At 46.3% G+C, this 14,340-nt stretch overlaps 1 protein-coding gene across 4 annotated transcripts in view; it reads left to right on the forward strand.

The window, feature by feature from the left end:
* Window positions 1-10,832, forward strand: part of troap (trophinin associated protein) — a 51,044-nt gene extending 40,212 nt beyond the window's left edge. For 2 of the 4 annotated variants that reach the window (XM_089004177.1, XM_089004168.1), the window contains 2 exons: window positions 5,465-5,655; window positions 9,517-10,832. In XM_089004177.1, coding sequence (XP_088860303.1) covers window positions 5,465-5,655; window positions 9,517-9,582 — 257 coding nt within the window. In that variant the 3' untranslated portion in view covers window positions 9,583-10,832. Of the gene's footprint in view, window positions 1-3,480; window positions 4,306-5,464; window positions 5,656-9,516 lie in introns of those variants that run through there. The other 2 variants (XM_089004152.1, XM_089004159.1) reach the window with 2 other exon arrangements.
* The last annotated feature ends 3,508 nt before the right edge of the window (window positions 10,833-14,340 follow it).

Raw genomic sequence — 14,340 nt, forward strand, 5'->3', positions numbered from 1 at the left:
TCATTTTCACCTATGGATCAATGACGTCATGGTGAAATACGCACGTCTACTACAAGCTAAATTTTGGTTGTCTGAAACAAAATTTCCCATTGTGATCCATTTAGTGTCATTTATTTAAAACAACCAGCCATATTTTCCTGTGTATAAGGCGCACCCAAAAGCCTTCATTTTCTTCAAATTATGACCCTGCACCTAATATGTGGGTGCGCCTTATATATGTGAAGTCATATGGAGCAGGTCTTCGCAATTACTGTCAACAGCCACCGACTCCATTTTGCATCCGTAGTGGAAGTCGTGCTTAACCCAGCCTCTACTATAGCGCCTTATAATGTAGTGTGCTTTGTATTTTGAAAAAATAGATATACTCTATCTTCATATATTATATTTGAAAACCCCTTTTCATTCATTGGTGTGCCTTATAGTCCAGAGAAATTAATGTCCTCTTGGACCCAGCGGGCAAGGCACTTATAACGTGGCTAAAAAAACACATATAATTTACAACAGACAATACATGTAATTTCTGAATGTAAAGTGAAGTAGTGTCCTATGTAAAGTGATGTAATCTAGTAATGCAAAAAGAAACGACAAAAAAGGGTGGAAGTGAGGTCTTGCAGAAAAAACTGAGAAGAACAAAAAACAGAGTTCAGGATGATGGTACAGCATGTAGCGTGTACTCAGAGTTCGTTGAGTGTGGCAGTGCGAAGGGGCAGGGCTGGGAGGGAACTGAGTCTCCGGACTGCCTGGTGGCAGAAACTGTCCTTGAGCCTGCTGGTCTTGGCTCGGAGACTCCGCAGTCTCCTACCTGATGGCAGCAGGCTGAAGAGGCTGTCGGAGGGGTGGGTGGGTGGGATTGCCAGCGATCCTGATGGCTCTGCGGGTGAAGCGGGTGTTGTAAATATCCTGAAGGGGCGGGGGGGACACCGATGATCTTCTCAGCTGTCCTCACGATGCGCTGCAGAGTCTTACGGCAGGACACGGTGCAGGCGGCGTACCACATGGTGATACAGCTGGTCAGGATACTCTCGATGGTACCGCGGCAGAAGGAGGTCGTGATGGGGGTCGGGGCTCCAACTCTTTTGAGCTTGCGGAGGAAGTAAGGCGCTGGTTGGATCTCTTGGCCAGTGATTCCGGTTTCTGGCTCCAGGACAGGTCTTCGGATATGTGCACTCCCAGGAACTTGATGCTGCTCACTCTCTCCACTGCACCACCGTTGATGGTTAGTGAAGCATGCTGGGGGCGCACTCTCCTGAAGTCCACAACAATCTCCTTCATCTTCTCCACATTCAGACGGAGATTGTTGTCCTTGCACCACGTGGCCAGGCGGCTGACCTTGTCCCTGTAGGCTGTCTCCTCATCGTTGTTCATGAGGCCCACCACAGCTGTGTCATCCGAAAACTTTATGAAGAGGGTGGAGCTGGGTGATGATGGTCATGTGTGAGCAGAGTGAAGAGGAGGGGGCTCAGCACACACCCCTGGGGGGCCCCTGTGTTCAGCGTGATGGTGCTGGAGGGGTTGTTTCCAACTCTGACTGCCTGTGGTCTCCCCGTCAGCAAGTCCAGCACCCAGTTGCACAGGGAGGTGCTGATCCCCAGTTTACTCAGTTTGTCGGTGAGCTGTTGGGGGATGATGGTGTTGAATACTGAGTGTAAGTTGATGAACAGCATTCTGATGTAGGAGTCTCTGGTCTCCAGGTGGGTGAGCGCTGTGTGGAGAGCAGTGGAGATGGCATCATCGGTCAAGCGGTTGGGCGTATTGCGGCACCAGGCATCACTGATGTAAACACAGAGTCCCCCCCGCGAGCCCCCACCCCCCCCCCCCCCCCCCCCCCCCCCCCCCCCCCCCCCCCCCTCGACGAGCGCTCTGTCTGATAGCTGGGTTAGCTTGGTGGCACTGTCCGGTATGCTGTCATTCAGCCATGGTTCCACAAACACAAGGGCACAACAGTCACCCACGGTCTTGGAAGTTGAGCGGAGAAGTTTTATGTAGTCCATTTTATTGTCCAGCGAGCGTACGTTAGCCAACGTGATGGTAGGAATGGTCGGCCTGTGGGGGCTAGCCGCGAGCCTAGTGCCTTCACGCTTCCTCCTACAGCGCTTGTGGCGCCTCCACTCTGGGTTTGGTGCAGGAGTGGCGGTCGGTGGAGGAGTGGACCAGCCGACTCCCTGAGGAATCCATACTTGCGTAGCACTTCTGCTTCAGCTGGTTTTGGTTTTAAAAATGAACTGCCGATGTTGAGCAGAATCTCAAAGGAGTAGGTACGCCTCGGGTGTAGCGAGCCAGACGGAGATGAACATTTGCACGAGTGAGAAAAACATAATAAACACAAAAACACCAGTTTGAAGGAAGATGGACGAACCGCTGCGTGTTCATGCGCCGCCATCTTGGGAAAACTCATCCAGTGCACCTTATACATAAAAAATATGGTAATCGATGAAATTGGAAGGTTTGAACTTCAAAAATTCATATACAGGAAAATAAAGCAGTCACAAAGATAGTAGAAAGCACCAGGGAGTGAAACCAAGATCACATTATAATTCCAAAAATTGTTCTAACTTAACTCATTCACTGCCATTCACAAATTTGTTGGGGTATTGAAAATATGACAGAGTGCCATTCCCGAATTCGTTTGTTTTCTTTGTTTTTTTTTTTATGCTTGGGTGCCGATAAAGCACTGGCCATGGCCTCTGGCAATGTTTTTCATTGCCACAAGGGGGCATCATTTCCCCTTTTTTCATGTTCACGTTTTGTTCCAGCTTCAGCTGTAGTGACAGCGCTATATAAGCCAACATGTATCTATTCTATTGAATTTTGTACAGCTGCCCTCATTTCCAGCTCATATAACTCCAGACCCCTATCATTTAGGAATTAACTCTTTTCTTCTGATAAAGAAGAGAGTCTAAGGTTTCTAGCACTATACTGAATGTTGATATCGTCCTAAAACTCAATATTCTGTGGGTCCTGGAATTTGATTGACAATGACAAAAACCCTGGCACTTGAGTGGTCACATTTTTGGCCAGACCTCTGGCAATGTTTTTTTCCTTCCACAAGGAAAGCATTTCCCCCTTTTTTCCATGTTAGCGCTTTGTCCAGCTTCAGCTGTTGTTAAAGTGCTATATAAACCAATATGTACTGTATGTATTGCATTGTATTTTGGACACCACCCCCATTTCAAGCCTATATAACTCCAGACCTATATAACTTAGGAATTAACTCTTTTTTTCTGATGAAAGAAGAGAGTCTAAGGTTTCCTATGCTGCACTGAATGTTTATATAGTCCTAAAACTCAATATTTTGTGGATCCTGCAATTGGAGTAAAAATAACAACAACCCTGGCACTGGAGTGGACACATTTTTGGCACATCATCTGGCAGTCAATGAGTTAAAGGCATCGTTTGGGTTGCTCCAACTTCAACGTTCCGTTACACATATTCCCTGTGGGATCGTCTCACAGGTTTTCATGACTTTTTGTCTTTTTCTAGACTTTTGTTCCAGTGTGCGTGGATGCTCCCTCTCCGTGCTCGTCTCCACGTCCAGAACACGGATGAAGTCATGTGTCTTTTTAATGAAATGTGCAGAATTGTTCCTTTGGTCTGTGAATGAAGTTTTCTTTTTTTTTTCCATTCCGTTTGTTCGCCTGCCCTCCAAGAAAAGACTGATCTCCAATATTTTGTTGTCTCTGTCACGACCAGTACCTTTCCACAAATGACTGACAGATTTGTTTCAGTGCCATTTTGTCTTTTGTTATCTCACATTTTGGAAATAAATGGTTGGATACAGTTTGGATTGGATTGGATTGGATATGCCTTTATTAGTCTCACAGTGGAGAAATGTACATTTCACAGCAGCAAAGTGATGAGAGGTATGAAAGTAGAAAAACAAAATACATGAGCTGCTGGAAAGGCAGCCACTCTCGCGGCGCCGTCTTGAAGTCAAAAGAACAAAAAATAAACTAACAAATAATATGACAAAACAAAGACACAGAGAGACATTCATTCTTCAGGACTTGCTGTACCCTCTTTGTGATGACATGAAGCAGTTCTAGATGAAAGAGGAGAGGATCAAAGCGTCTTTCCACCAGTGGATTAGGGACATCATGGTGGAATGTGCACGTCGACTAAAAGCTAAATGTTGAAAGCGAACACGCAGCTGTAGCATCCATTGACGAAAAGAGATTGTCTCACATCTCCTGTTCCACATAAATCTGCTTCAATTCCAAGCCGCAACAGTTCCACATACGCATCGGCGCTCTGCGCTGACGCTCCTTTCTTCTTATCGCGGGTTCCTCAAGCCATGCATCCATCCGGCCGCAGACTGTCCAACAGCACTGACCTTTCCGCTAAACAAAGCGGGGTTGTGAAGATGCTGCCCATTACAGGCGCAAAAAAGCACAATGGCCCCTTTGGTGTCCAGCGATGGCAGTCGAATGGCTCTGACATTCCTCCCCTTCAAAAACAGTACTGGCATATTAAGTATGCCTGCTTGATAATAAAAACTTACTGGACGCGGGTAAACACCTCGGACCAGCAAACAAACGCACTTTAGAAATTGTCCTGGATACGGTCGAGATATGAGGTAGTCAATAATCCGGCACGAGCGACGTGACCGCGACCCGTATAAATGCCCCGGGTCCGTGATTAGAGAATTGACAGCAGGTGGAGGGCGGGCGTGACAGGCAGCCCCACCCCCAGCTGTCAATTCGCACGTGACAACCGGTCAGGATGTGTTCCTGGAGTGGGACAGAGCTCACAGGTTGGAACTTCGCCATACCTTTGGTGGAGGTTTTTCATTGATAGCTCTGATGATGAACCTGCTGTTGCTTGCCTCCATTTCCCAGAGATCCCTCCAGCTGGGCTTTTTCAGAAAGTGTGTGTAAGGCAAAAAGTTTGTCTTTCGAACATTTATATAAGAAACTATTAAAATAAGAATAATCCGTTCCCAGGTCCCCATAAAACATCATTGTTTTATTAATGGACATTAAAACTACACAAAATACACCTTATTTTATACGTCTGTGTAAGCTCTCAGTCGTACAGGAGTGGTCCATCGATGAGAAGGTTTCTTCAGCCGTCATCTGTACAAAAGTGAAGGTTTCGGACGTTTCGCCTCCTATCCAAGAGGCTTCGTCAGCGAACTAAAGTCTGACTGGTCGTATCGGCCCCATTTATATATCCCTAATGTCCAGACCTGGTGGCGCCGGACACAGCTATGATAGGTCCCTACTCTCAGGTCCTTATTTTATATATAATAAATGTGCTATTCTATTGTATTTAAAGAAATAAACTGTACTTTATAATCAAGATTTTTTTATTGACCTTCAAATTGTGCAATGAAACGTGACACACGTGTGTTTTTCTCTCAGTAAGTAAAGAAAAATGGAGCCGTTACTAAGGTCACAGTGTCTCTCTCGCAGCTTGACAGCTGTGATACGTTTCTAAACATTGACCCTGTTCTTTTTTTCCCCAGGCCAAATGGCCTCCGTTAGCAACGCCACGCTAGCAGTCCCGCCCAAGAAACTTTCTCCCATGGAGGACTTCCGTTCGGACAAGGAGGTTGCTTTTTATATCTCCCTTGTTTCCGAGGCTCCCAGATCCTTCCCCTCCCAACATCGCTCTCGTGACCCCGTGGCATCTTCGCTGCACTCTCATGAGTCCAGTGTGAGTGCACATTGTTCAACATGATCATTTAGCCATAGCGGGGCGTTGAAGCTGGACCACAATCCTTTTTTTTTTTGTGTCTCTTTTGGATTAGATTGCATTAGCCTTTATTAGTCTGGCAATGGAGAAATTGACATTCCACAGCACCAAAGTGATGAAAGGAAGAGGAAAGGAAAGAGAGAAGTAGAAAAACTAAGTACAGGAGTTGCTGTAAAGGCAGCCACTCTCGCGGCGCCATCTTGAAGTCAAAAACAAAACAAAAAAAAAACAATTATTTGACACAACACAAAGGCCACAGACAGTCATTCAATCTTAAGCACTTTTTGCGTCGTCTTTGTTGTATGAAGCGGTTCTAGATGAAAGAGGAGAGGATCAAAGCGTCATTGGCGCTCTGATCATCTCGGTCATTTGACGGTCATTTTCACCTATGGATCAATGACGTCATGGTGAAATACGCACGTCTACTACAAGCTAAATTTTGGTTGTCTGAAACAAAATTTCCCATTGTGATCCATTTAGTGTCATTTATTTAAAACAACCAGCCATATTTTCCTGTGTATAAGGCGCACCCAAAAGCCTTCATTTTCTTCAAATTATGACCCTGCACCTAATATGTGGGTGCGCCTTATATATGTGAAGTCATATGGAGCAGGTCTTCGCAATTACTGTCAACAGCCACCGACTCCATTTTGCATCCGTAGTGGAAGTCGTGCTTAACCCAGCCTCTACTATAGCGCCTTATAATGTAGTGTGCTTTGTATTTTGAAAAAATAGATATACTCTATCTTCATATATTATATTTGAAAACCCCTTTTCATTCATTGGTGTGCCTTATAGTCCAGAGAAATTAATGTCCTCTTGGACCCAGCGGGCAAGGCACTTATAACGTGGCTAAAAAAACACATATAATTTACAACAGACAATACATGTAATTTCTGAATGTAAAGTGAAGTAGTGTCCTATGTAAAGTGATGTAATCTAGTAATGCAAAAAGAAACGACAAAAAAGGGTGGAAGTGAGGTCTTGCAGAAAAAACTGAGAAGAACAAAAAACAGAGTTCAGGATGATGGTACAGCATGTAGCGTGTACTCAGAGTTCGTTGAGTGTGGCAGTGCGAAGGGGCAGGGCTGGGAGGGAACTGAGTCTCCGGACTGCCTGGTGGCAGAAACTGTCCTTGAGCCTGCTGGTCTTGGCTCGGAGACTCCGCAGTCTCCTACCTGATGGCAGCAGGCTGAAGAGGCTGTCGGAGGGGTGGGTGGGTGGGATTGCCAGCGATCCTGATGGCTCTGCGGGTGAGGCGGGTGTTGTAAATATCCTGAAGGGGCGGGGGGGACACCGATGATCTTCTCAGCTGTCCTCACGATGCGCTGCAGAGTCTTACGGCAGGACACGGTGCAGGCGGCGTACCACATGGTGATACAGCTGGTCAGGATACTCTCGATGGTACCGCGGCAGAAGGAGGTCGTGATGGGGGTCGGGGCTCCAACTCTTTTGAGCTTGCGGAGGAAGTAAGGCGCTGGTTGGATCTCTTGGCCAGTGATTCCGGTTTCTGGCTCCAGGACAGGTCTTCGGATATGTGCACTCCCAGGAACTTGATGCTGCTCACTCTCTCCACTGCACCACCGTTGATGGTTAGTGAAGCATGCTGGGGGCGCACTCTCCTGAAGTCCACAACAATCTCCTTCATCTTCTCCACATTCAGACGGAGATTGTTGTCCTTGCACCACGTGGCCAGGCGGCTGACCTTGTCCCTGTAGGCTGTCTCCTCATCGTTGTTCATGAGGCCCACCACAGCTGTGTCATCCGAAAACTTTATGAAGAGGGTGGAGCTGGGTGATGATGGTCATGTGTGAGCAGAGTGAAGAGGAGGGGGCTCAGCACACACCCCTGGGGGGCCCCTGTGTTCAGCGTGATGGTGCTGGAGGGGTTGTTTCCAACTCTGACTGCCTGTGGTCTCCCCGTCAGCAAGTCCAGCACCCAGTTGCACAGGGAGGTGCTGATCCCCAGTTTACTCAGTTTGTCGGTGAGCTGTTGGGGGATGATGGTGTTGAATACTGAGTGTAAGTTGATGAACAGCATTCTGATGTAGGAGTCTCTGGTCTCCAGGTGGGTGAGCGCTGTGTGGAGAGCAGTGGAGATGGCATCATCGGTCAAGCGGTTGGGCGTATTGCGGCACCAGGCATCACTGATGTAAACACAGAGTCCCCCGCCGCGAGCCCCCCCCCCCCCTCGACGAGCGCTCTGTCTGATAGCTGGGCTAGCTTGGTGGCACTGTCCGGTATGCTGTCATTCAGCCATGGTTCCACAAACACAAGGGCACAACAGTCACCCACGGTCTTGGAAGTTTAGCGGAGAAGTTTTATGTAGTCCATTTTATTGTCCAGCGAGCGTACGTTAGCCAACGTGATGGTAGGAATGGTCGGCCTGTGGGGGCTAGCCGCGAGCCTAGTGCCTTCACGCTTCCTCCTACAGCGCTTGTGGCGCCTCCACTCTGGGTTTGGTGCAGGAGTGGCGGTCGGTGGAGGAGTGGACCAGCCGACTCCCTGAGGAATCCATACTTGCGTAGCACTTCTGCTTCAGCTGGTTTTGGTTTTAAAAATGAACTGCCGATGTTGAGCAGAATCTCAAAGGAGTAGGTACGCCTCGGGTGTAGCGAGCCAGACGGAGATGAACATTTGCACGAGTGAGAAAAACATAATAAACACAAAAACACCAGTTTGAAGGAAGATGGACGAACCGCTGCGTGTTCATGCGCCGCCATCTTGGGAAAACTCATCCAGTGCACCTTATACATAAAAAATATGGTAATCGATGAAATTGGAAGGTTTGAACTTCAAAAATTCATATACAGGAAAATAAAGCAGTCACAAAGATAGTAGAAAGCACCAGGGAGTGAAACCAAGATCACATTATAATTCCAAAAATTGTTCTAACTTAACTCATTCACTGCCATTCACAAATTTGTTGGGGTATTGAAAATATGACAGAGTGCCATTCCCGAATTCGTTTGTTTTCTTTGTTTTTTTTTTTATGCTTGGGTGCCGATAAAGCACTGGCCATGGCCTCTGGCAATGTTTTTCATTGCCACAAGGGGGCATCATTTCCCCTTTTTTCATGTTCACGTTTTGTTCCAGCTTCAGCTGTAGTGACAGCGCTATATAAGCCAACATGTATCTATTCTATTGAATTTTGTACAGCTGCCCTCATTTCCAGCTCATATAACTCCAGACCCCTATCATTTAGGAATTAACTCTTTTCTTCTGATAAAGAAGAGAGTCTAAGGTTTCTAGCACTATACTGAATGTTGATATCGTCCTAAAACTCAATATTCTGTGGGTCCTGGAATTTGATTGACAATGACAAAAACCCTGGCACTTGAGTGGTCACATTTTTGGCCAGACCTCTGGCAATGTTTTTTTCCTTCCACAAGGAAAGCATTTCCCCCTTTTTTCCATGTTAGCGCTTTGTCCAGCTTCAGCTGTTGTTAAAGTGCTATATAAACCAATATGTACTGTATGTATTGCATTGTATTTTGGACACCACCCCCATTTCAAGCCTATATAACTCCAGACCTATATAACTTAGGAATTAACTCTTTTTTTCTGATGAAAGAAGAGAGTCTAAGGTTTCCTATGCTGCACTGAATGTTTATATAGTCCTAAAACTCAATATTTTGTGGATCCTGCAATTGGAGTAAAAATAACAACAACCCTGGCACTGGAGTGGACACATTTTTGGCACATCATCTGGCAGTCAATGAGTTAAAGGCATCGTTTGGGTTGCTCCAACTTCAACGTTCCGTTACACATATTCCCTGTGGGATCGTCTCACAGGTTTTCATGACTTTTTGTCTTTTTCTAGACTTTTGTTCCAGTGTGCGTGGATGCTCCCTCTCCGTGCTCGTCTCCACGTCCAGAACACGGATGAAGTCATGTGTCTTTTTAATGAAATGTGCAGAATTGTTCCTTTGGTCTGTGAATGAAGTTTTCTTTTTTTTTTCCATTCCGTTTGTTCGCCTGCCCTCCAAGAAAAGACTGATCTCCAATATTTTGTTGTCTCTGTCACGACCAGTACCTTTCCACAAATGACTGACAGATTTGTTTCAGTGCCATTTTGTCTTTTGTTATCTCACATTTTGGAAATAAATGGTTGGATACAGTTTGGATTGGATTGGATTGGATATGCCTTTATTAGTCTCACAGTGGAGAAATGTACATTTCACAGCAGCAAAGTGATGAGAGGTATGAAAGTAGAAAAACAAAATACATGAGCTGCTGGAAAGGCAGCCACTCTCGCGGCGCCGTCTTGAAGTCAAAAGAACAAAAAATAAACTAACAAATAATATGACAAAACAAAGACACAGAGAGACATTCATTCTTCAGGACTTGCTGTACCCTCTTTGTGATGACATGAAGCAGTTCTAGATGAAAGAGGAGAGGATCAAAGCGTCTTTCCACCAGTGGATTAGGGACATCATGGTGGAATGTGCACGTCGACTAAAAGCTAAATGTTGAAAGCGAACACGCAGCTGTAGCATCCATTGACGAAAAGAGATTGTCTCACATCTCCTGTTCCACATAAATCTGCTTCAATTCCAAGCCGCAACAGTTCCACATACGCATCGGCGCTCTGCGCTGACGCTCCTTTCTTCTTATCGCGGGTTCCTCAAGCCATGCATCCATCCGGCCGCAGACTGTCCAACAGCACTGACCTTTCCGCTAAACAAAGCGGGGTTGTGAAGATGCTGCCCATTACAGGCGCAAAAAAGCACAATGGCCCCTTTGGTGTCCAGCGATGGCAGTCGAATGGCTCTGACATTCCTCCCCTTCAAAAACAGTACTGGCATATTAATGCTGCCGAAAAGGTGTAACCGCTCAGCGCAGTCTCCTCCTTGACGAATGTCGTGGTCAAAAATGCTGAAAAACAATCTGTATCCGTTCAACACGATGCACAAAACCACAAAGTGACAAAAGAAAACACAAAACAAGACAAAAACAACCAAAAAAGCAAAGCTCATGAGAGAACTTGCTGAGGCTGCCACCCGGGCGCCATCTTGGACTTCTTTTCTTCCTTTTTCTTTTTCTGTAAATAACCACTATACGATCACACGTTGTTCATTCTCTTTTGTTATCAACAATGTTTTGCATATTCAGAACAATCTGGAGGAGATTCATGTTAATCACAAGATGAAACCCATGCGACTTCACCCATCCCTTCTGCCATACTGTGTTGCAGAAATAAAAGAAATAAAAAGACACATCCACGTGTCTGGTCTCATTAAGACGGCAGCATCGTGGAGATGAAGACAGTCACATTATCATGTCTAAATAAGCAGATAAGTAGCACTAATTATTGTTAGTTGCATTTGTGTGGGTGGGTGCTGTTGTGACACCCGTCACATTGGCGTCATGTGGCGTGAGCATATGTCTGTTTCGTCGTCTTTGTCACGTAACAATCGAGTCCAAGATGCCGCCCGAGTAGGCAGCCGTCGGCAAGTGCTCTCACCAGCCTTCCTTGTTTTTGTTGTTTTTCATAAGAATAATACATTACATTGTAAGTGTAACCGGCCTCAGGCCTAGGGGATACCTGGGTCGGTCCAAAGCGCTTCACAGGCAGGTAGCACTGTGAACGACGAGGAAAGACGACACGAGACAACCGTGTTAATCAGCTTCACACAACGGCATTTATGACCACTTACTCACCAAAACATCAATTTCAATATCAGAATACATTCATGTGTAGATCTATACATTCAACATCTATACATTGTATATATCCTCCACATTCGCACATGCTTATGCACGTCTGCCCGCTCGTGTGTGTTGTACTGGGAACTACAATTGACATCCAAAAATCCAAATTCATCAAAGCCACAAAATATTCATCAAAGCCACAAAACAAGGTTTCATATCTAGCATCGCCCAATAAGTCCCCAATTACTTTAACATCTTGAGAATGTCTAACACTTATTATTTTGAATACCTGTGAACGACGAGGAAAGACGACACGAGACAACCGTGTTAATCAGCTTCACACAACGGCATTTATGACAACTGCGCATGCGTGAGCTGAGCCTACATCGCCTTCCTCTGTTCCACTCACAGGCGTGTAGTGCCCTCTCCTGACTTGGTAGTCTAATCGACTAACATACAATAACAGAGGTCGTTTCTAACCCCCTACACTCTCCCCTGTTTTAAAAGATGTCCCCCGACATCTTGACTATACCAACAAGTAGTCAAGTACCAGTAGAAGCACAGTCATCTGTCTGGTCTCCGTAGGGTGGTGTCAATCACATTCTACTGCAACTACATTCAAGTCCATACCGTCGGGGTAGAGTAGCAATAGTGTTCAGGTCGCACTAGATAATGAGTCGTGGGGTAAGGCATGCAAGTATACAACACATTTACCCCAGGTCTCCAAGCCTGGTATGATGGATGACCTAAGTGTTCATATGTAAATATCTCTCTGGGTCTTAGAGTACGAGTAGACCTTCGTGGCAGCGATTCCATTCCACTTTGTGACGCGGTGTCCGATTCCACCAACTCCGCCGGCGCTCCTGCATCACCCTCATTATCATCCATTACAAGTTGTTCCGGGCTTCCCTCAGCAGGCAGGCTGTCAGCTGGTGTTGGTTTTGGTAATGATGCTGGTATGACCAATGGAAACGCTTCCTCTAGCTGCTGCCCATCCTCTGGTTCCGTAGTTTGTGCCTGGGGGTGGAATTCTGATGCCACAGCTCTTAAATTGTGCGGTTTAGGTTGAGACACCTGATGACTGCCTGTCCTCCTTGTATACACAGGTAACCGTCGGAGATTGTATGAACATCCCTCCTCTTCATCTGAATATCCAGACTCCTGCCCAACTGCTTCCCTGCTATAAGCCTGTCTGTCTAGCTGTTTTTTCTGCTTCTTTGCCTGTCTGTCTAGCTGTTTTTTCTGTTTATTTAGCTGTTCAACTGGCAAATCATTGACAGACATTAGGAGATTACGGTGCAACACACGGGTAGTTTTGTCTCCGTTTTCTGCCTGAACCTTGTACACTGGTCCATCTCCCATTCTGTCAGTGACCCTGTGGACTTTTTCCTCCCAGTAAGCCCGGAGCTTGCCAGGTCCTCCCCTCTCAGATAGGTTCCTGACAAGTACACGATCCCCTGGCTGGAGTGCAATGCCTTTAACACCACTGTCATAGTATTTCTTCCTTTTTTCAGAGCTCTTTTGACTGTTCTCGGAGGCAATTCTGTAAGCATCTTGCATTCGACAGGCCCACTTACGTGCATATTCCTGTCGGCTTTTTACTTCTTCGTCCGCTGTCAGACCAAAAACTAAGTCGATGGGCAACCGGGGAGACCTTCCATAGACGAGGAAGAACGGTGAATAGCCAGTGGACTCATGTCTTGTACAGTTGTACGCATGAACTACATGAGGCAAATAGTCTTTCCACTCAGCTTTCCTTTCTTCTTGGAGAGTGTGTAGCATCTGTAACAATGTTCTATTCAGACGTTCTACAGGGTTGCTCTGCGGGTGGTATGGGGTGGTTCGGGAATGCGCAATGCCAGACAACTGTTGAAGCCGCTGGAATAGACTGTTTTCAAACTCCCGACCTTGATCATGATGTAGTCTCTCTGGATAAGCGAACCGTGGAATAAAATCACTAAAGATTTTCTCAGCAGCAACCTTGCCTGACTTACTCTTAGTCAGGTAGGCTTGTGCAAAACGAGTAAAGTGGTCTACCAGGACTAGAATATACTCATAGCCTCCTTTACTTGGCTCCAGATGGAGATAATCAATCGAAATGAGATCAAATGGGGCACTAGTAGTGATGTTGCCCATGGGTGCTTTTTCCGGAATGGTGGGGCGTTTCTGTTTAATGCAGGAACACTGGCGAATGACGTAGTTTTCTATTTCGTGCTGCATGAATGGCCAATAGAACATCTGCCTTGCAAGGTTGATCACCTTGTCAGCTCCAACATGACCCATGTCATCATGCAGGTGTTTAAGCACCGTCGACTTCAGCTTACTAGGGAGAACGAGCTGTTTCCATTTCCCTGCCTGTCTGTATAAAATCCCCTTGTCCAGTTTCAGTCTATTCCATTCGTGTACTAGTCTCCTTGCCTCTGGTCCCATTTGTCTTTTATCTTTGTCATTGGGGTTCCATCCCCTCCTCTTCAGTGTCATTACCTCAGAGATTGACGCATCCTCTTCCTGAGCAGCTCTGATATCATCTGGAGTGATAACGGGGACTGTCACCGGAAGAAAATCCTCACCATCAGAGGTGAGTTGCAACGCCGCCATCCATGGCACATCCTCCTCAGCCACAGCCTTGTCCCCCTGCCATATGGTGGAAACCACGTCTGGGGGCAAAGTTTCAGTGTACTCCTCTGTGTGTCCCTCCAGCTTAACTGGATAACGCGACAGTGTGTCGGCGTCAGCATTCGCCTTGCCTGGCCTGTACTTTATTGTGAAGTGGAAATCCGCCAATTCACCCACCCAGCGATGTCCGGCAGCATTGAGTTTGGCCGTGCTTAGAACGTACGCGAGAGGGTTATTGTCCGTGTACACAGTGAATGTGGGTGCATAGTCGAGATGATCTCGAAATTTGTCGCAGATTGCCCACTTCAACGCCAGAAACTCAAGCTTTCCAGAATGGAGATGATAATTTTTCTCTTAAGGTGAGAGTGTTCTGGAT

This window comes from Hippocampus bargibanti, linkage group LG01 (genome assembly GCF_051943395.1).
Source record: "Hippocampus bargibanti isolate YZ-2025 linkage group LG01, ASM5194339v1, whole genome shotgun sequence".
NCBI lineage: Eukaryota > Metazoa > Chordata > Actinopteri > Syngnathiformes > Syngnathidae > Hippocampus > Hippocampus bargibanti.